This window comes from Diabrotica virgifera, chromosome 9, assembly GCF_917563875.1.
Source record: "Diabrotica virgifera virgifera chromosome 9, PGI_DIABVI_V3a".
Lineage (NCBI taxonomy): Eukaryota > Metazoa > Arthropoda > Insecta > Coleoptera > Chrysomelidae > Diabrotica > Diabrotica virgifera.
Window position 1 is genome coordinate 152,626,589 of NC_065451.1, and position 21,631 is coordinate 152,648,219.

The window sequence follows — 21,631 nt, forward strand, 5'->3', positions numbered from 1 at the left end:
AAATTTTGATATCTATATTATTTGCATCTACAGATCTCCAACAACCAGTGTCCAGATTTTTTTGGAAAGGCTGGAGAACTTGTTGTTGAGGATTCCAAAGTTTAGTCAAATAATCCTGACGGGTGATTTTAATATTGACTTTCTGAACTATGATTGCAATGAAGTAAAGAAAATAAGAAACTTACTCACTTGTTTTAATTTAAAAATGCATGTTAATGAAGCAACACGTGTCACTAAATTGTCTCAAACTCTAATAGATTATTTCTGTTCTAACTTTGAGAAGGATTATGTTCAATGTATTGTATTTGACCCCAATCTGTCAGACCATAAGGCAGTTGTTGCTTCTATCAAAATTAAGAAATTTAGTAAAGGTAAAGATAGTGTAAATAAATTTAAAATTGGTCGCCTGTATAGTAAATCTAACTTTGGTAAATTTAGATTAAAGTGCGAGAGTCTTGACTGGTATTCTCTCCTATCACAATCGTCTGAGCCATTTAAATCATTTCATAATACAATATGTGAATTTTTTGAAAGGTCTTTTCCTAAACAAAAGATTAAAATTAAAAATAGAAAACCTTGGATTACAAATGGCATTAAAAATTCCTGCAAAACCATGGGATCGCTCCCTTATATCAAAAAATATTACCAAGATGAATGGTTTGTTACCTATTATAATCAATATAAAAAGATATACAGAAATGTTATTAAAACTGCAAAAGAAAACTGCTACAAGCATAGAATAGAAAACTCCTCAAATGTAACTAGGGAAACTTGGTCTATAATAAATGAATTAAGGGGTAAACACAGATCAGGTAATAGTCATCACACTCCACTTCCAAATGACTGTAATGAATTTTACTGTAGCATAGCCGAAACTTTAACAGCACAGTTGAGACATGGTACAGATCCTTTGTCATATCTGAAGAAAACAGAAGTTATGTGTCCCTTCATAATTTATGATACTAATGTTGAGGAATTGAAAGAGATATTTAAATCAATCAGAAACAAAAACTCTTCGGGTTATGATGACATCTCTATAAGAGTTTTCAATAATCTACCAAACTCTGCTTTGGATGTTTTATCTATTTTAATTAATGATAGTTTTAATGCTGGCACATTTCACGATTTCCTGAAGATAAATGTTGTAATTCCATTGCACAAGGGTGGAGATCACATAAACCCTTCCAATTACAGGCCAATTTCTCTGATACCTACGTTGGCAAAAATAATAGAGAAAATTGTTAAAGCAAGATTAATACAATTTTTAGAGGTTAACCAACTACTAAGTCCGAAACAGTTTGGTTTCCGTGGTAACACTGGCACGACCGACGCGATTTTCAGTTTTTTAGAGCTAGCTTACAATAATATTAATTTAGACGAGATGGTTGCGGCAGTGTTCTGTGATTTGACGAAGGCTTTTGACTGTGTCAATCATGGTTTGCTGCTGCAGAAGCTTAAACACTACGGAATTAAAGATAAGTCACTGAGTTGGATGGAGTCATATTTGTCGGGTAGGAGTCAGTTTGTTAGGACAGACTGTGACTCTGACTTGATGAATGTAACTTGGGGAGTGCCCCAAGGCTCGGTATTGGGACCAGTTCTGTTTTTGGTATATATAAACGATTTAGCCTACCTTGATGTATCTGCTCATTTCACCCTTTATGCAGATGATACCACTCTTATATGGCATGCTAAAGATTTGAATGTCTTACGCCAATCTGTAGGTAGGGAACTCTTAATGATTGGAAATTGGTGCACGGCGAACTTTTTGACATTAAACACTTCAAAAACCAAGCTTCTGTGTTTTAAACATGTTATGCCTGAATTACATCTGGAACTTGAACCTCAGCTGTCCGTCAGGTTTCTTGGCCTGAATATTGATCCTGACCTTAAATTTAAATCGCATATCGAAGCCTTGAATTCAAAACTTGCATCTGGATGCTATGCAATATGGTCGACTAGAAGGGAGCTTGGTTTTGCCCAAGCAAGAACTGTGTACTTTGCACTAGTAGAGTCACATCTTAGATTCGCAATTCAGTTTTGGGGAGCGTGTAGTCAGGAGCTTTTCAGTAGTGTGTTTTTGCTTCAAAAAAAGGCAGTACGCCTGTTGTGCCAGGTAAATTCTAGAGAAACGTGTAAACCTTTATTTATTAAACACAGTATCCTTACACTTGTATCTCTTTTCATTTTGGAAACGGCAAGCATTATTTTTAAGAATAAACATCTATATGAAAATAATAATCGATCTGGACGATTTGCTAGCAATTTAGCTTTGATTACACCTAGAAGCACACTAGTCAAAGACTCATTTATTTTTAACGGCATCAAAATTTTTAATAAACTACCTAGTGAAATAAAAAATTTGGAAACTATTAGAAAGTTTAGAAATTCATTAGATAGACTGCTCGCTAAGAGGGCCTATTATGATCTGACAGAATTTTTTGAGGACCATTGGAGCTGATGTATTTGTGATCTTGTGTATATTTTTTTTTTGTCAATTTGTTTGTCATTATTGTTTGTGATTTAGTTTTACAGCTTGTAGTTTGTTTGTTTTTTATTTTTGACAATACTACATATTTTGTAGTTGTTATATACGCTGTGAGCTCGTACGTAGAGGGGATATTTACAAATTCGCGAACGCCAGTAGTGACAAGTCTGTAAACCTTTACCGGAAATTTGACATAAATGTCAAAGAGATTAATTTAAAATTAAAATTAAAAAGATTAATTATAAAAAATATTAGTTGGTCAAAGCTGTGGTATATATTTTTACCTTAAATATGCTTACGTTTTAAATATTGAAATTAAGTTTTTTTAATGTTCTATTAATCTATTAATCCATTAATCTTAGCGTCATCTACACGATAATTGTGAAAGTATCCGAAGTAAGAAATTCATATTTTGTCAATAGAACGTCAAAATGATAAGCAAAATCTTAAAAAAATCCATTACAATTTAATTACTTTTTTTGCGTTGTAAATACTAAGCGATAACAATTAAATAATAAATTTAAAAATTACCGGTGAAAGTTGAATAATAGTCCGCTAGGAGCGACACCAGCGAAGCTCACAGCGTATAATGTAAATGTGTTATGTGTTATATTTTATATTTAGTCATATTTTAATTTAATTTATTTATTTAAAACTCTTAAACAGTGTTTGTCAACAAGATTTTTTCTTAGACAATAAACATATATTCTCTCTCTAACGCTGTGTCTCGGTACACGCTAAGGTGTACCAGAGTTGTTAACCCTAAGGATTTTTCCGTAGATCTACGGATTTTCAAAATTATTTCGGATTTTCGGATATCGACCACATTTCTATGGATTTTTCAGCTGCAGCCATCAAGAAGCTAAAATGGGGATTTTTTGCTCTTAAAGTGTCATTCTGCTTCTCTTTTGGTCTGTCAAGTCACATTTTTCTTCTTTTTTGGCCTGTCAAGTGTCATTCTTCTTCTTTTCTGGTCTCTCAAGTGTCATTCTTCTTCTTCTTTTTTACCTGTCAAGTGTCATTCTTCTTCTGTTTTGTACCATTCTTCTCCTTTTTGTGTCTGTCAAGTGTCATTCTTCTTCTTTTTTTGGTCTGTCAAGTGTCATTTTCTGTCAAATTTCTGCACTACGGGTTTCTACGGATTTTTTAAGCGCCCTCTACGGAAATATTCAATTGCGGAGTTAACAACACTGAGGTGTACGCAAATAAAAAAGTTAGTGTCGGAATTTGTTTAATTGCTGGGTAGGAACTGGGGGTATGGGGTGTTTGTGAGGGATTTAATGAGAGAAGAACAGGAACGGGACCCAGAAAGAAAATTAAGATTGATATTGTTGTAGATGAGTGTTAAGTTGGTAATGACAGATTGAGAAGGTAGGGTGAGAATGGTCCTATGTAGAAATATGATGATAGGTTGTTTGTAGATGGAAATTTATTTAATGATGATGTATGTGGATGATGATGTCAGTAATTTATATATATGTTATGGATAGATAAAAGTGATTCGATGGCTGAAGATGAAAAAGAAATATTGTGGCTAGTACCAGATGAATTATATTGTGAATATAAACAAAGCAGTGTAAGGGAGGGTGAAAAGTAGTATTGTAAATGTGTTAAGAAAAAAGTTGTTGATGGAGTGGTTGGAAGTCCCGATTGAACGAGACATGTCGGTTGACACAATTCGGACTTTTTTGTTTTTCTTTGATTATTTCTAGGTCCTCGTACAAATCTAGTTTTAGGAAGACTTTCTGTGGGATGTTATGAAGTAGAGCGACATCATCTGGGATATTCAAAGTCTGATTTTTATGTTTTAGATGTTGAGAGAAGGTAGAGGTGTTCTCTCTTTTGGTGTGTTCGAGAGAGCGAGAAGCAAGTGACCTACAAGTTCTTCCTATGTAAGTAGCGACACAGTCAGAACATTGTAGTCTATAGACACCACTACGATTCATGTAATGGATACTGTCTTTGGAATTAGATAGAAATTGTCCTAAATTGCTGGATACTTTAAAAGAGATTTGGATGGTGTCTACTGATCTTTTGATAATATTCGAAATATCCCCAGATAGCCTATCTTGGTGAAAGGGTATGGAAGCATAAGTAGGTTTGGTTTTCGAATCCCTAGGGAACACAGCATGTCATAAGACTTTAGCTGTCTTTTATGAATGAGCTTGTCTATGATGTGTGGATCGTAACTGTTATTAAAAGCTATTTGGCGAAGTATGTTTAATTCTTTATTGTAATTGATTTGTGATAAGAGAATTGTTTCAAGGCGGTGTATGTAACTGTGAAAGGCGGCAAGTTTATGTGACATTGGGTGGTTAGAGGAAAATGGTATGACATGGTCAGTCTGTGTCGGTTTCCTAAAGATACTAAAATCGAAGTGGTCATTTAATCTGGTAATAGTGAGGTCAAGAAAATTAATTGATTGGGATGATTCTAATTCCATGGTGAATTTAATATTGGGGTGGATTTGGTTAATTTTAGAAAGTAATAAATCAGCTGTATTTGAGTTACCTGAGATGATCGGTAAACAATCATCGACATAACATAACGATCGATAATCGTTATGTCGATGATTGTCCTGTTCTGTCCTGTCAGCGTTCAGAGGTCTACATCCAACTCTTTGTCACTGTCACTTGCTGCCTGTCTTCCACCATGTAATCAAGTCACACTACAGCTCAGATGTTACCTGGGGCATTTTGAGAATATTTAAAACATCCATGCTTTATTTGGCATTTTAAACTGATGTTTTCTTAACGGACCATGTTTATAGGGCTCTGACCCTCATATTTTTGAAAACTATATTTTGGTGGTTAGGATGTATCAACTTTACGTGAGTATAACCGACAGCTTTTTTAACCGTAGTCAAAATTTCAATCTTTGCATTATTTTATCTGGTTATATTCATTTTAGGTAAGCACTGATGATGACTGGTAAACCAGTCGAAAACTAGTTCTGTATTTGTGATGTAGCCCTTTTTAGGGATTTTAAATATACCTTTTATACAGGATTTGCTGTTTTTGTTTTTAAATTAAATAAGTATATTCGGTACAATTTAAAGAATATAAAAAAAAATCAAGGAAACATTGAAAAATGAGTCAACAGTGGCAAATTTTTAAAGACACCTTAAAAAAATATTTTACGACGGACATCAGAACTTATTGGATCATGTGAAACAAAAAATTCGAAAAGATTTTTTAGCTTATGAGTTTCTCGAGGCAACACTGTTGAGTTTTTTTAGTTTTAATGATTTTTGACTTTTTGGTATCACTCAGAAGTCAAACCATCGAAATTTTTTGCAAAAAGGGTGAAAATCAACATATTTATTATTGTTAAACAAAAAATAAGCATAAAACAAAAAATATCTCGACAGCGTTACCTCACGAAATGTCTAATAAAAATATATCCGAAATTTTTAGGTGGATCGGTCCAGTATTTTTTGAGTTACAATGTACTTTTCAACTTTTATTTTCAATTTCTTTTTTGTCTGCCAAATCGTAAAGTGATGCACACCGGAATATGTTTTTGAATCACGGAGTAAAGAAAGGAGAATGGGAACAGCTGTTGACCGTTGCTCAATACGCTCAAACGCGTTGTCACGAACCTGCTGCTAAGCGAGTTGAAGAGAGGGATATTCAACATGTTGTATTTCCGCTAATTTTGCTCCTATCAATTTGACATTTTCACAGAGCATTCTTGATGTTATGTACCTTCATTTAAAATAATAAAAGAAATCGAACATTTCAAATTATATTAAAATATTTTTAAGCCATGCCCCCCTTGAAAAAATTTTGTTTCACCCATTTCTTTACCAATCAAATGTTATTGAAACTAGAAGTTTAAAACATATAAAATAGGTCTATGAGGTATATGGGTCATTCTACGAAAAAGTGGTAATTCTATGTCCTCCCTAGATATGTCCTAGTAGGGTTGTAAGTGGTACTTTTTCTTACACCTACAGTGTAATACCACTTATATAGGTCAATAAAAATACATCAGTTAAAACCGCAACATTACATACACCATGTAAATTGTTTCTCAAACACACCGATTTTCTCTCCCCTGCCTTGTCCCAACTGTGACTTCCTAACTTCAACTTTATTTTTCCTGAGTCTATTGCATATATTTGTACTTACTTTTTTCATAAATCGATTATGATACACCTCAACAAGCATCCCATCACATTGAAGACAAAACATAAAATGCACCAAGAGAGTATTACCGATAGAACCTTCTGTCCACAATTTTTGTTTCTTTCCCCTGTCCCATTTCAAATCTCCCGCCCGAGTAATCAATATGGTTTCCAGTACAAATCAAAACAGCTGATCATAGACTCCATTCTGTTTTGAATCCACCAGTTGACTCGTGATGTGCATAGAGTGAGTTTGTTTTGTTTAGTGTCAACAAGTTTAAATAAAAATACAATCTTAGTTTTCGTTGCTTTCTTTCCCCGGCCACAATAAAAACTGGTAAGTTACACCTTTATCTACAATTTTTAAAAATATTCTGATTCATTTAGTGTAATAGTTCAGGGTTAACTCGATTTCTATTCTTCTTTTTCCATGTGCTTTGAGTAAAATTAAAATAACCTAACTTTTTTCTCTCCCCGGCTTTTCTTTCCCCTGTCGTTTAAGAGGCAGGGGAGAGAAATAAAATGACCGGGGAAAGAACATTTTATAAAACATTTTTAAGTTGCATGCTTTCCTTTGCAGTTGTGCTTGTCTGTGCATGATATTTCATTTAACTACTTAGTCGAATCTTTTCTGTATTAACGCCGACGACTCTTTAAAACTCTGAGTCGCATTAGGTGGGTTGTTGTGTTTTAAGGGGCAGGGGAGAGAAATACAATGACCGGGGAAAGAACATTTTCTAAAATAATGTTATTAATACTTACCTACGCTTCATATATATATCAAGTAAGTATTATCTTTTATTTTTTTTTGCAGGCTCAATAATCCTGTTGGAGTATATCCGGAAGAAAACTTCATAAATATTTGCTTAATTAAATAAATCATTATATTGTCCTAATGGCACGTGTGAAAAAACTCACTAAAGAAGAGTTGCTGGAGAGAAAAAGGGCTAGAGAACGAGAACGCTACAGACGAATAAAGTCAGATCCAGTGCAAAGTCGAATTCAACAAGAAAAGGAGAAGATAAAATATGAAAACAAAAAGAAGAAAAAACTGGTCAAATTGGTGGCAGATATGAACCCTAGAGAACATAGACAAGCAAAACGGGTGTGGAGAGAAAGAAAGCAGAACACAAAAAAACGAAAGAATGCTCAAACAGAAACCAATATTGTAACTCCTCCTGATTCTGGTGATGAAGAAAACCAAGAAACCAATGAAGAATCTGTTCAAATAAAATCAGCAAAGAAGAGAATCAGACGCGACAGAAGTAAAATAATTCAAAGGAACAAAAAACTACTGAAAGAAAACGCAATCCTAAAACGACAAAGGGATATGTATCGGAAGAGAGCCGAAAGAGCTGGGGAAAAAAATGGCCACGAAGACACTCCAAGGATTACGGTGAAAAAACTAATGACTAGTCAAAATAAAAAAGTGATTGGTAGAAAACTATTATTTGGCGAAGCTTTGCAGGCTCAGTTGAAACATAATTTCGAACACATTCAAGAACGGCAGAAGAAATTCATGTACGTATCCTCTATTCTTGGTGATAGAACCATCCTGAAAAAATGTAATGCTATCAAGGATATCTCTTCTTTACTTCCCAGTCACTCGACAAGATATACAAGGGTAAATAATCGTCTAAAAAGAAATAAACAAAGAGCTCTAAGCTATAAAGTCAAACACAAAGTTCGCTGTTTCCTTGAAGAAGATGAAAACAGTCGATTGGCACCCGGGAAAAGAGATACAAAAACTGTAAAAAAAGAGAAAAGGCAGAAAAGGTATCTTAATGATACATTAACAAACCTACATAAAAAGTTCAATGCTCAAAATTTATACAAAATCAGTTATGCATTATTTTGTCGGCTGCGGCCCTTCTGGGTGACCTACCAAAGTCCAGAACTTAGAGATACATGCCAATGTACGATCTGTGTAAATACAGATTTTGTAGTAGCAACCCTCTATCGGAACAAGATCATTAATAGCAAATGTGCTAAGGAATTTTCAACAGAGCTATCATGTCCGGATGCAAGAACAGAGTGTTTACTGCGAAAGTGCAATGAATGCAAAAACAATGTTCCTCATTACAATACATTCAACGGCTCAATGGATGTGTATTATGAAACATGGACAACACAAGAAGTAACATACAAGGACAGAAATGGACAACAAAAGAAAACTAAGCACACAATGAAATTAAGGAAGAAAATAAGTGCTTACAAACTTGTTGAACAGTTAGAAAACATGATGAACAAATTCATGGTTCATCAAGGTATCATCAGAAATCAGTTAAAGTACTTGAAGGTACATTTGCATCCAGATGAAATCTTGGTTCATATGGATTTCAGTGAGAATTATTCTTTGAAATATGCAACAGAAGTACAAAGCTTCCACTTTGGCGGGAGCCGCGAGCAAGTTTCTCTGCACACTGTCTCAGTTTCATTCAAAAATAGCGTACACGATGCTTTGAAAATAAAATCGTTCTGTACATTTTCCAAAAACCTGAACCATGGACCCTCAGGAATAATAGCTCATTTAGAACCTGTGTTTTCATGGATAAGAGAACAGAAGCCAAACTTAAAAATGATACATTTTCTATCTGACGGCCCATCAAGTCAGTATAGAAATCAGTTAATGTTTTACATCTTTGGAAACATGTTGGACTCGTATTTTCCTTCACTTGTATATTCCACTTGGAATTATTATGAAACCGGACATGGAAAGGGGACCTGTGACGGTATAGGAGGCACAGTGAAAAGAACCGCAGATCGGTTAGTGGGTGAAGGTAATGATCTGAGTACTTTTGACATTCTAGTAAGCAAACTGAGGGAAAGACTTAGAAATATAACAATACATGTTATAGAAACAGATAGTATGACAACGATGGCAACTAAAATAGAAGCTTGTAGATCAAAAACTATTCCTTTTCTTGGTACAATGAAGGTGCATCAGGTTACTCAAAAGCATATCATGAGTGACCCCATAACTCTTTCTATGAAAACAATGAGTTGTTTTCAGTGTTGCAGAGACGTGGATTTAAACCCTGAACACAAAGACAGCGAGTGCCCCCACTATGAATTAGGAAAAATTAAATATCCTTCTAGAAGAACACAACTTCAAGATTATTTTAATGAGGAAGCTGAACTTATTTCTTGTGAACCACTGCTGCCTGAATTGTCTCCTAGTCCATACATTGAGCAAAACAACGTACAGGAAACACATTTGGAAAATGTAAAACCAGGAGATACCGTTTTGATAAAGATGAGGTTCAAAAATCAAGAATATCGTTATGTTTGTTCTATTTTGGAAGTACAATCTAAAGAAGAAGAAGAAGAAGAAGAAGAAGAAGGTCAAGAACTGAAAGTTCAGGGATTGCGCGTTTCGAACCCCGAGAAGACTGATTTTGTCATTAGAAATAATGACATTTTCACCGTTTTTCACAAAGACGTAATTCAAATTTTGCCTGCTCCTACTATTCTTCTGAAGAAGAGGGTAATAACCTATGTGTTCCCCGAATCAATCAATGTGAATGAAAAATAAATATATGCTGAGGTGTTGCATACAATTTATTTGTACTTATCGTTTTTTGTTTATTCACATAAAAGTATTATGAAAGTGAAAAAATGTTTCTTTTTAATTTGAAACACGGAATCCATTTTTGTTGTGTTTTTGCAAGTTGTTTCTTGTTTTTTTCTGTTTTGTTTTGTTTGTGTTTATTTGTTCATTGGTTAAGTTTTGTTTGTACTAACTTATAAGTATGAAATCAAAATTTGTTTAATTTGTTTGTTATCATAATAAATAAACATACGCCCGTCGTGTGTATTTTCTTTCTCTCCCCTGTTTCATAAGATAAAAGTGAATTTTTTGTCATTATAAGCCATCAAGTTGAGCTATCGACTTTCTTACATGAAAATATTATGATAACACTACCTATTTCACCAAGTATAATAAGTTCATTTGGAGAGATTTACATATAAAAACAATTTCTATGAGAAATTATTCTCTCCCCTGTGCTTTCTTTCTCTCCCCTGTCACCACGCACAAAGAAAATGGTCATTGCAGGCCATCTGGTAGAGCTACTGATTTGCTGACTTTGGATTATGAAATCTCTAGATATAATCTAGATTTTATTAGCAAATTGAATTAATTTTAACACAAATTTAAAATATATATATAGATATCTCAAATTACCACTCTTTCGTAGAATGACCCATATATTGCCCACGTGTTAGGTTCATGGCTATCGGCCAAGCAGTGTAAACAGGTAAGCAAATACTAGGTGACTGCACCGATCTGTTTATAAATCAAAATATATATCAAAATAAAGATTATTAAAAAGTCTTAAATAATTTTAAATAATTACATTTTAATAACAAACGCAGCTTTGCAGCAGGTTTGCGCCAAAGCGCTTGAGTTTAGTGATAAACATTCAACAGCTGTTTTTGTAAATTACTCCGCGATTCAAAAACATATTCCGGTGTGCATCACTTTACGACTTGACAGCCAAAAAAGAAATATGAATAATGATAATAAAAGTTGACAAAACTTTAAATGCGTTTTTCTCAAAATTGCTTTTTTCAAAGGCGGTAGACATTGTAACTAAAAATCTACTTGACTAATCCACCTGAAATTTTGTATATTTATATTTTCTTTAGACATTTCGTGAGATAACAGTGTTGAGATATTTTTTGGATTATTACTATTTTTTGTTTAACAATAATAAATATGTCGATTTTCACATATAGTGATTCTGCCTAAAGAATGACTGGATAGAACTAAATGTGTGACGTTGTAAGTTGTATTTTATATTCATTTCTTGGATTTTCAACCCTATATGGAATTAATGATTCAAAAAATAAAAGATGATGACATTCATACAATAAATTGATATAAATATAAGACAAGAAGGAAAAATATATGTAAGAATAGCGAGAAAAAGTTGATAAAAGGAGACCCAAAACTAATTACTCATCTGGAAAGTCAAGAATAAGATTAAATGAAGCGCTCAGGCTCGCTATTCTCTACATCACTCGCAATTAGCGCGTGTACGTAAGTTGCGAAGGATTGATTTGCGAACATTTCCTAAAAATGGTATTCTTGACCACCGTTCGCAGTTTGCAAAACATGCGACTGTTCGCATTGTTCACGTCTAAATACATTTAGCAACACTGTAAATATCTAAAACGTCTATCTTCACTGCTGTGCTGTAGGAATTCGGAATAGGGTTAGGGAACGTTATGGTTCGTTTATTTATTTATCGTTTTTGTTACACGTGGTTACACGACGTTACACAGTTAAATATTGTTTATACTTGTATTTTGAAAATGGAAATTCCATTAATTAAAGCAAAACGAACAACCAATGCCAGACGAGAAAAAAAATATTGCTCGAATTTATGAAAAAAATCCTAATTTGCAAGTGCAAAATTTTCAAATGCCTTTATTCAAAAGAATTTTTCTTCTAAAAAATTACTTTAACTTTACCTGGAAAATTAAAAAATGTATTAGATATTAATGAATACATAAAATTATATAATAACTTATCGCACCAATTATTATTCTACATAAAACTCACAGCAACAATTAAATATATTATACAATTTCCAAATTATATTTAAAAATAAACATAAAACATTCATCATCATCATCATCATTGGCTCGACAGCCCTTTCTGGGTCTTGGCCTGTTCCAGGATTCTTCTCCACTCTGATCTGTTTCATGCTTTTTTTCTCCAGTTTTTTATTTTTAAGGTTTTTATATCATTTTCTATTTGTTCTAAATATCTCAGCTTCAGTCTTCCTCTTGTTCTTTTTCCTACTGGCATCTGTTTGAATATTTTGTTTGGTATTTCGCCTTCTTCCATTCTTTCTACATGTCCCATCCAACGCAGCCGTCCTATTTTAATGAATGTTATGATATCTGGATCCTGGTATATTTCGTATAGTTCAAAGTTGTACCTTCTTCGCCAAATTCCATTTTCTTTTGTGCCCTTATATATGTGTCGCAAGATTTTTCTTTCAAAGGTGGCTAGCAATGTTTCCTCTCTTTTAGTGAGTGTCCAGGTTTCTGAGCCGTATGTGAGTACCGGTCTTATTAGGGTTTTGCATATTTGGCATTTTGTTTTCCTTGCGACGTTGTCTGATCTTAGTTACCGAATTAAGCCATGATAACTTTTATTGGCAATAAATATTCGCCTCTTCACTTCCTCTGCTACGTTATTATCAGATGTGACTAGGGATCCCAAGTATGTAAAGTTTTTTACCCCCTCAATGTTGTATTCTCATATTGTTATATTTTGTGGCTGCCTTATTTCTGTGTTTTTACTTACCTGCATATATTTTGTTTTGTTCTGGTTGATTTTCAGGCCACTATTTTGTGCAGCTCGTTCTATTTGATTGAATGCCTCTATCATTTCTCTTCTTGATCTTGCGATTATGTCAACATCATCTGCAAATGCTAGTATTTGCACGCTTTTATTAATTATTGTTCCTCGAGTATTGACTGTTGTGTCCCTCACAACATAAAACATAAAACATTACAATCTTCATTTTCGAAGACGATACGAATGATTACAAACACTCGTAGCGAGTTAGGAGGTTCGCAATTGTTGCGAGTGCTCAAGAATACGAAAAACTCTATTTCATTCGCATCGTTCAATCTTGCGAATGACATTTGTACTTATGAGTGGTCAAGAATAGCGCCCCAGTGCAACAGTGACCTAAGCCACAAATTGAGCCGGTTTGATTAATATACCAATAAAAGCAGCAACATTAAATCTTCCGATTAAAAAGGGTCTACACAACCTACCTCTATATTTGGCTAAATAGCGCTGCATAATTTGTAGCGTCATCCCATAAGCATAATGTAAATACGAATAAATTGATCTCAAAACTTCGTTTTTGGGGTTAGGCCACTGTTGCTCTGAGCGCCTCAAATATCAGTTCCTCCTATTAATTTTCCTTTAATCTTCAGAGATTATTGATTTATCATTTATATATTGTGCGTTTACCTCTGAAAACTGTGTATTTCAGTATAATCCAACATTTCATTTTTTCATTGAATTAAATTTTTGTTTTTGTTTTATTAGGGGTAGAGGACGGCCCACGTTAGGTCCAAATATCAATATCAAATCTCAGGGAGCAATGATACGACCACCAGGTATGCTCTTTAAGCAACAAACAATGTCTGGAGGGTCAGTTTTGGTACCTACAAACTATCAACTTAGCGGAAATCAAGTGTTCCAGGTGAGTGTTCTTATTATTTATTGTTTGAGGTGTATGTAGGATATTAAACAGTGTTTAGGAAAAAGCTTATATTCATTTTAATAGATTCTGAGGTATAAAAAGGTCAATACATTGTTCAATAAATTCAGAAATAAATATTGCATATTTCTCTTTTCTAATTCACTTTTTCCTGGTCTTCACATACAAAGTTAAGGTGTAAATCTAACAAAAAGTAATGCTTTTAACGATATCCTATTTATTAGTTACATTTTTCCTGCTTTCATTTATTTTATGCATTTGGCTAGAATTCCAATATACCAAGGCTCTTTTATGTCTGTTTAACACGTTGGCGGACAAAACGTCTATAGACGTCTAATTTACATTGGTGTAACGTGACACGACGTCTATAGACGACATTTTTAAAATAACGAGTTGTGACAAAAATCGGTGTCAAAAATGTCACATTACACCTACAGATGCATATCTTCATGGTCATCGTCCACATGTTTAAAAAAATGTTAAAGCTCATTGTCTTCCTAAAATATAAGCGCTAAAATAAATTCAACAATCTCCCTATTCTACTTTTCAAAATACATAATATATAGTGTCACAACACTTGCTTATACATTTAACGCACTGTCCGTCAACGTGTTAAGTGAATTATTTATTTAATAATTTCTGACAAGCAAAATTAAAACAATTGTTTAATGTGTAATTATATTAAAGACATTTTAAAGGACATTAGAAATGATGTGATGCGCTGACCCTGCCAGTCAGCAATCTTGTTCTGGCATGGGAATACAGTTAAACGACAACTCAACATTATACACACTTCATTTTGCTGACGATCAGTTGGTGATTGTACAGTAGAATGATGATCTATAATTTATGACAAACCGGCTGTTTTGAGAATACAAAAAGTGGGGCCAATACGTCAATATAGAGAAACCAAATATGTGTGTGTAGGGGTGAAGAAAAATCAGTTACAACTAGAGGTTGATATGGTTATCTAACCAAGCTCTGATTATGTATACTTGAAACGAGAATCAAACAGAATTCGAAATAGAGGAAAGAATTATGAGATGGAAGAAAGTAATAGGAGCTTTGAACTCACTACTTTGGCCAAAAACCATATCAATGATTTCCGCCATTTATTCAAGACCTCATTTATATGGATTTTAAACAGTGTTGGCGACAAGCTGCATCCCAGTCATAGTCACTTATTCACCGTGAAGCTATCGGATAATCTGTTGTTCATTTTTATGTTTGCTTGGATGTTGTTATAGAATTTTTGCACTGCTTTTATTAAAGTTATAGGGGATCTTTCCAGGACTTGCCAAAGATGTGTCATGACGTACACAATGCAAAGATAAATAGAAACAAATTAACTAAAGATTCTACGAAGAATAGGTAATAGACAATTCTAAGAATAGATAATCAACTATTTATATGGGAAATAAGCCACAATTAAATTGAAAAAATAATTTTATTAACGTTTCGACGCCCAAATAGGGTGTCGTTGTCAAAATACAAAATACTACTAAAATAAACAAAAACGTTGTTGCTAAGTAAAATATTCTAAATGATCTAACATACTATCAAAGAAAATTAATGACACCTCACTACAGTAATACACCACATTCTTATGGAGTGCCGAAAATTCATAAAGCGAACATACCACTTAGGCCCATTTGTAGTACCATCAATTCTCCTTGTAGTGAACTATCAAAATTTTTATTAAACATTATAAAACCATTTGCTAATAATGATGACACATTTATAAAAAATACAAAACATTTTTTAAACAAATTATCAACTATTGAATTTAATCCAAATAATATTTTAGTAAGTTTTGACATAAACAGTTTATTTACAAATGTGCCATTGGATAAAACTTTAAACATAATCAAAACGAAATTAGAGAATGATAGAATGATATAATGGAGTTATTAACATTATGTACTAATAATACCCATTTTCAACTAAATAATTAATTCTATAAACAAAATTTTGGTCTAGCAATGGGCTCTTTTTTATCTCCATTATTGGCTAATATATTTATGGAGGATTTCGAAACTAATATCATTTCTAAACAAAATTTAAAACCCAAAGTATGGTGGAGATATGTAGATGATGTGTTTTCAATATGGCCTCATAGATCAGAATTGTTGGATACATTCCTGAATATTATAAACGATCAAGAAGCGACAATAAAATTTACAATAGAAAAGGAATACAATAACACTTTGCCTTTCCTCGATGTTTTAGTCTCAAAGAAGGATACTGGATATGAGACTCAAGTGTATAGAAATCCAACACACACCAACAGATATCTCAATTACAAATCAAATCACAACATCACCGTTAAAAAGGGAATCATTAAATCCTTATATGATAGAGCCAAAATTACTTGTTCTAACGAAAATTAATTTTTAGAAGAAAACAATTGTTAACATCTGTTTTATTAAAAAATGATTATCCTTTATCGTTTATAAATAAGGAATTGTCAAGATTGGGTCGAATGGAACAGAACAACTTAGAACGGGATCCTACAACATTCACAAGAAATAATACGAGGAGAATATCAATACCATATATAAAAGGACTATCCGAGCAACTTAAAACAATAGGAAATAAATTCAACATTTCAATAACATTCAAAGCAACAAACACATTGAGATCTATTCTATCTAAAACTAAACCTAACAATGAACAAGAAAGAACAAAGAATTGCATTTATAAAATATGTTGTGAATGCGAACAATTTTATTTAGGTGAAACATCAAGACCATTAAACGTTAGAATAAGTGAACATCAGTCGTATATTAAAAATAATGAATTTGATAGATCTCAAATATGTCAACACGCATGGGATAATGAACATAGAGTTCAGTGGAGATATTCAAGTGTAGTCCTGAAAGAATCAGATAGTAAAAAGAGAAAAATCAAACTCTAATTATGCTAAATGAAACCAATTGTGTCGCAAATTCCTCGGTAGAATGCAGTAGGATGTGGTTACCCATACTGAAAGAGGAAGTTAATAGAAAGAAAATACCAGGATTAGTAAGTCAATAACATATCGAGTTAGTACATATTTTATATTTTAGTATTATGTACTTGTTCTGTATCTATGTATTATTAATATTATTTATAATTTAAACATATTAAAGTCAGAATTTGGTATTAGTTATTTGAAGGTAAATTAAATGTAAGACCAAATACTTACGATGACTGGATAGTATCACAAGGTTTTTTCCTGGTTTTCCCTCGTGATTTACTACGGAATCTCTAACGCGAGAATTTTACTGTCATCGTTGCATTTGGTTGTCTTTTTAAGACAAATCACATGCTATGATTTTTTGTGACGGATATTCTTGAGTTGGGGTTGATTTCATGTAATCGAATGAACTATCTTTCAGTAAAGTCGTCCCAGGGACGCAACTCATAAATATTGGCAATATCATTTTAAAGTCTTCTATTTTAAAATGTATAATATATGTCTGAATTGCTAATATAAATGAGTCAGATTAAATAAATTAGAAGAATATTTTACTGAGCAACAACATTTTTGTTTATTTTAGTAGTATTTTGTATTTTGACAACGACACCCGATTTGGGCGTCGAAACGTTAATAAAATAATTTTTTTCAATTTAATTGTATAATTATATAAATAGTTGATCATAAAAATGCCACAAGGAAATAGCTTCAGAACAACATTAAGAATAGGTAAGTAATGAGATTCGAAACACATACAAGATAAACAATATAAATGAGTGGGTGCAAGATGAAAAAGCAGAATGGAATAACACATTAATAGAATGATACAGAATAGTTAAAACATCTCAAGGTACGTTACCAATCGGAAGAAGCATATATCGACGGAGAAAAAATGGAATTATAATATAGAACAGGAGAATAAGAGGCAACGGACAATATGCCAAAATTAAATAAAATTTTAGGAAAGACATTTCTTGAAACATACTTCTGTAATTCTTTAATAGTTTGCAAAAACTGTGCAGAAAATTTATTACTTAAGTAATTTGTTCTGTATTTTTCAGCAAAATAATTGAGTACATAACAGTTAAAAATCATATTGTTAAAAAAGAAACTGAAATATGCAATAGCTATTTTCTTCTGTGTATAAATTCCAAAGCCTTCTAATCATTAAATTATGTTATTTTGATATATTTTAAATTGTAATCATATGTAAACTAGTGACATTACTAATATTGGACAATATACACTGGGCGTCAGAGAAAAGAGGCCACCCAAAAAATGGGTCATTTTTGATGTCTCGGATTTCCTAAACCTGTTATGCGATTTAAGTGATTTTTTTAATATGTTATAGCCTGATTCTTTAGCAATACCGCTGTAATAATATTGTTCCTAAACATGTAAATTTTCATTGTATACGCGTATGAATCAAACTCTGTTTTTTTTTCTTTAAGTTCGCATCACCCTGTGGAATATTCTAGCATTTATAAAATACTGAAATAAAACCCAACTGTAGACTCAGGTTTTCTTAACACTGTTTTTTATTCATTCTTATGTTGGATAATAAAAAAGTTAGGTACTTTAACAACTAGTCATGTTCTTCATCAATACAGGGTGTTTCTAAATAAGTGTGACAAACTTTAAGGAATAATTCTGCATGAAAAAATAATGACCGTTTGCTTTGTAAACATACGTCCGCAAATACTTCGTTTCCCAGATACGGGATGTTGAATTTTTTCTTACAAACTAACGATTTATTTATTGCTCTAAAACCGGTTGAGGTATGCAAATGAAATTTGCTAGGTTGTAAGAGGTAGTTATTGCTATTTTTTGAGATACAATTAAGAATTTTATATTCACTGCGTGCATATGGGTAATATAACCCATATTCTGGGTAATATGACCTGTATGTGCGCCAATGGAGAATATAAAATTGCATGTCAAAAAATGCGCAATATCTACCTCTTAGATACTACCAAATTTCATTTGCATAACTCAACCGGTTTTAGAGCAATAAATAAATCTTCAGTTTGTAAGAAAAAATTCAACATCCCGTATCTCGGAAACAAAGCATTTGCGGACACGGAACATAAACGAAAGTTAATAAAGCAAACTCATTATTTTTTCATGCAGAATTACTCCTTAAAGTTTTTCACACTTATTTAGAAACACCCTGTATTGATGAAGAACATGACTAGTTGTTAAAGTACCTAACTTTTTTATTATCCAACATAGGCGAATGAATCAAAATACAAAATGTTAAGAAAACCTGAGGCTATAGTTGGGTTTTAATTTTAGTATTTTTTAAATGCTAGAGAATATTCCACAGGGTGTTGTAAACTTTGTGAAAAAAACACAGTTTGATTGGTACACCCGGTATACAATGACAATTTGCCTGTCTAGCAACAATATTATTACAGCAATATTGTTAAAGAATCAGGCTTATTAAAAAATCACTTAAATCGGACAGCAGGTTAAGGAAATTCGAGACATCAAAAATGCCCCATTTTTTGGGTGGCCCCTTTGCTCTGACACACAGTGTAGAAACTAACAATTTTAAGGAATAAACGTTTTTATTATTTGGCGACTAAAATTCAGAAAGTATCTACATGAAAAAGAACTGTATAATTTCTTCAATGATCCATATATTAAGAGTAACCAGTAGCGCGTCATCAGTATTTTTGTTTTTCGAAAGTTCTGCGAACTTTCAACAGTGAGGCAACAGTGCGTCGGTAATTCAACACTGACAGTGAAATTTATACTATCAAAATAGTTATTTATGAAACAGTTCTTGAAGTATGCTTTTTGCGAAAGCGAGTGCTATACATCGCGTAAGTTTGCAAAAAGTACTTCACATACAGCTTCATAAAATATTTTATCTAGAATAAACAAATAAAAAAACTATAGATCTGGATCCCGCGTATGAAAAAAAGTTGATTAATAGCAAGCTGAAAATTTGTTAATAGCTTAAGGGTTTCTTGTCGGACAAACTTTGATATATGGGAACACTGGAACAGGGGCAGTTTTAATTGTGGAACAGGTTAAAAATTTGGAACGGTCAGACCACGAAAACGGCACATGTATTTTGTCCGACAGAACATACTTAAACTCTCCGAACAGAGATTAAACTCTCATGCAAAAATCAGACCGCTATTTATCACCAAATGGGCGTTTTAATGAGTGGAACATGTAGAATATGTCAAATGACAGGAATTATGACAGGTGGTAAATAGTCTGATTTTTGCATGAGAGTTTAATCTCTGTTCGGAGAGTTTAAGTCTGTTCTGTCGGACAAAATAAATGTGCCGTTTTCGTGGTCTGACCGTTCCAAATTTTTAACCTGTTCCACAATTAAAACTACCCCTGTTCCAGTGTTCCCATATATCAAAGTTTATCCGACTAGACACCCTTAAGCTATTAACAAATTTGCAGCTTGCTAATCAACTTTTTTTTCATACGCGGGATCCAGACCTAAACTCTTCGTCACTGGAATTCATTTCTATTCTACAACTTTTAGAACTTTGACATTTAAAAATCCTAACTTCTTTCAAACCACAAAACTGTCAAAACTTTTGTTGTAATTTATTGCTCACATGTCATCACCATGACAATGCGAAAGTTAAGGATATTTGATTATATGAAAGTGTGCCAAAAACAGTGCGAAAAAGTAAATTTCATTTAAAATACATTGTCACTTAACGCACACTTTAAACCATTCACGCACTGCTATCTATAATGACAGTTTTCACAAAATAAAAACTTACACATAATAAGAGATAGAGTAGATAAACTATAATTTTTATACATACGCACGTAATGTTGCCAAGTCAATGACGTTCGATTTCTTGTTATAGAAAATCGATTTTTAGTAGATCCAATGTGACACAAAATCTAGGCATGGGATAAAAAAGTTTATTTGAAGAAAGTGTATTTTGAAAGACATTCAAAATTACAGCCGCAATCTCTGACCGCGTTTGTTGCTACCTGTTGATCGCTACTGTATGCTCTTAAAAGATAATCCCGATTTTACCATACCACTTCTTTCATTTTTGGCATCCTCTTTCTTTCCATTCTCATCACGTGCCCCATCCATCTCATTCTCTGAGCCTTTATGAAGTGACTGATGCTTGGTTTAGTTCCTCTAGTTCCCTGCTTGTCCGTTGCACTCAACCTCCAGTGTGTTTTTGTCTGAGTATAACCCCGCGCAATTTTTCCCTATCTTTCCAATTTTTATACATCCTTAACTTTGTTTTTCAATACATATTTGGATTTCCTCAGTGGTCTTAGCTTCCCATCTAATTTCCCTCTGCCAATCTAGCAACATTTCTCAATTATTTTCTTATTTTCGCTAGAATAGTAAGATTATCGGCGAAGGTCAGACATTGATGTTTATTGTTGAAGATGGATCCGGTCGTTTTAACTCAGCTATTTCTGGCTAATTGGTCTTTACCAAAGCCATCAAATTAAATAAAAAAACTCGGCTATTTCTGTTTTAGATTTCTATAAATTCACTTTACAACACCATCCTTTATTGAACTTGTTGCTACGGTTAACTAATTCAACGCCTTCAAATATATTATTGAAGTAAACTGCGCGTCATAGAAAACGGGCACCCTAAAAAATGGGTCATTTTTGATGTCGCGTATCTCCTAAACCTGTTGTCCGATTTAAATGATTTTTTGAATATGTTATAGCCCTATTCTTTGTCAATATCCCTGTATTAATATTTTTGCAAAACAGGTAAATTTTCATTGTATACCGGGTGTACGAATCAAACTGTGTTTTTTTCTCAAAGTTCGCAA

General features: G+C 33.0%; 1 protein-coding gene across 3 annotated transcripts in view; it reads left to right on the plus strand.

Moving 5' to 3' along the window:
- Window positions 1-21,631, plus strand: part of LOC126892355 (MOG interacting and ectopic P-granules protein 1) — a 257,232-nt gene that overhangs the window by 173,978 nt on the left and 61,623 nt on the right. For all 3 annotated transcript variants that reach the window (XM_050661874.1, XM_050661873.1, XM_050661875.1), the window contains one exon: window positions 13,699-13,855. In XM_050661874.1, the coding sequence (XP_050517831.1) occupies window positions 13,699-13,855 (157 nt within the window). The remainder of the gene's footprint in view (window positions 1-13,698; window positions 13,856-21,631) is intronic.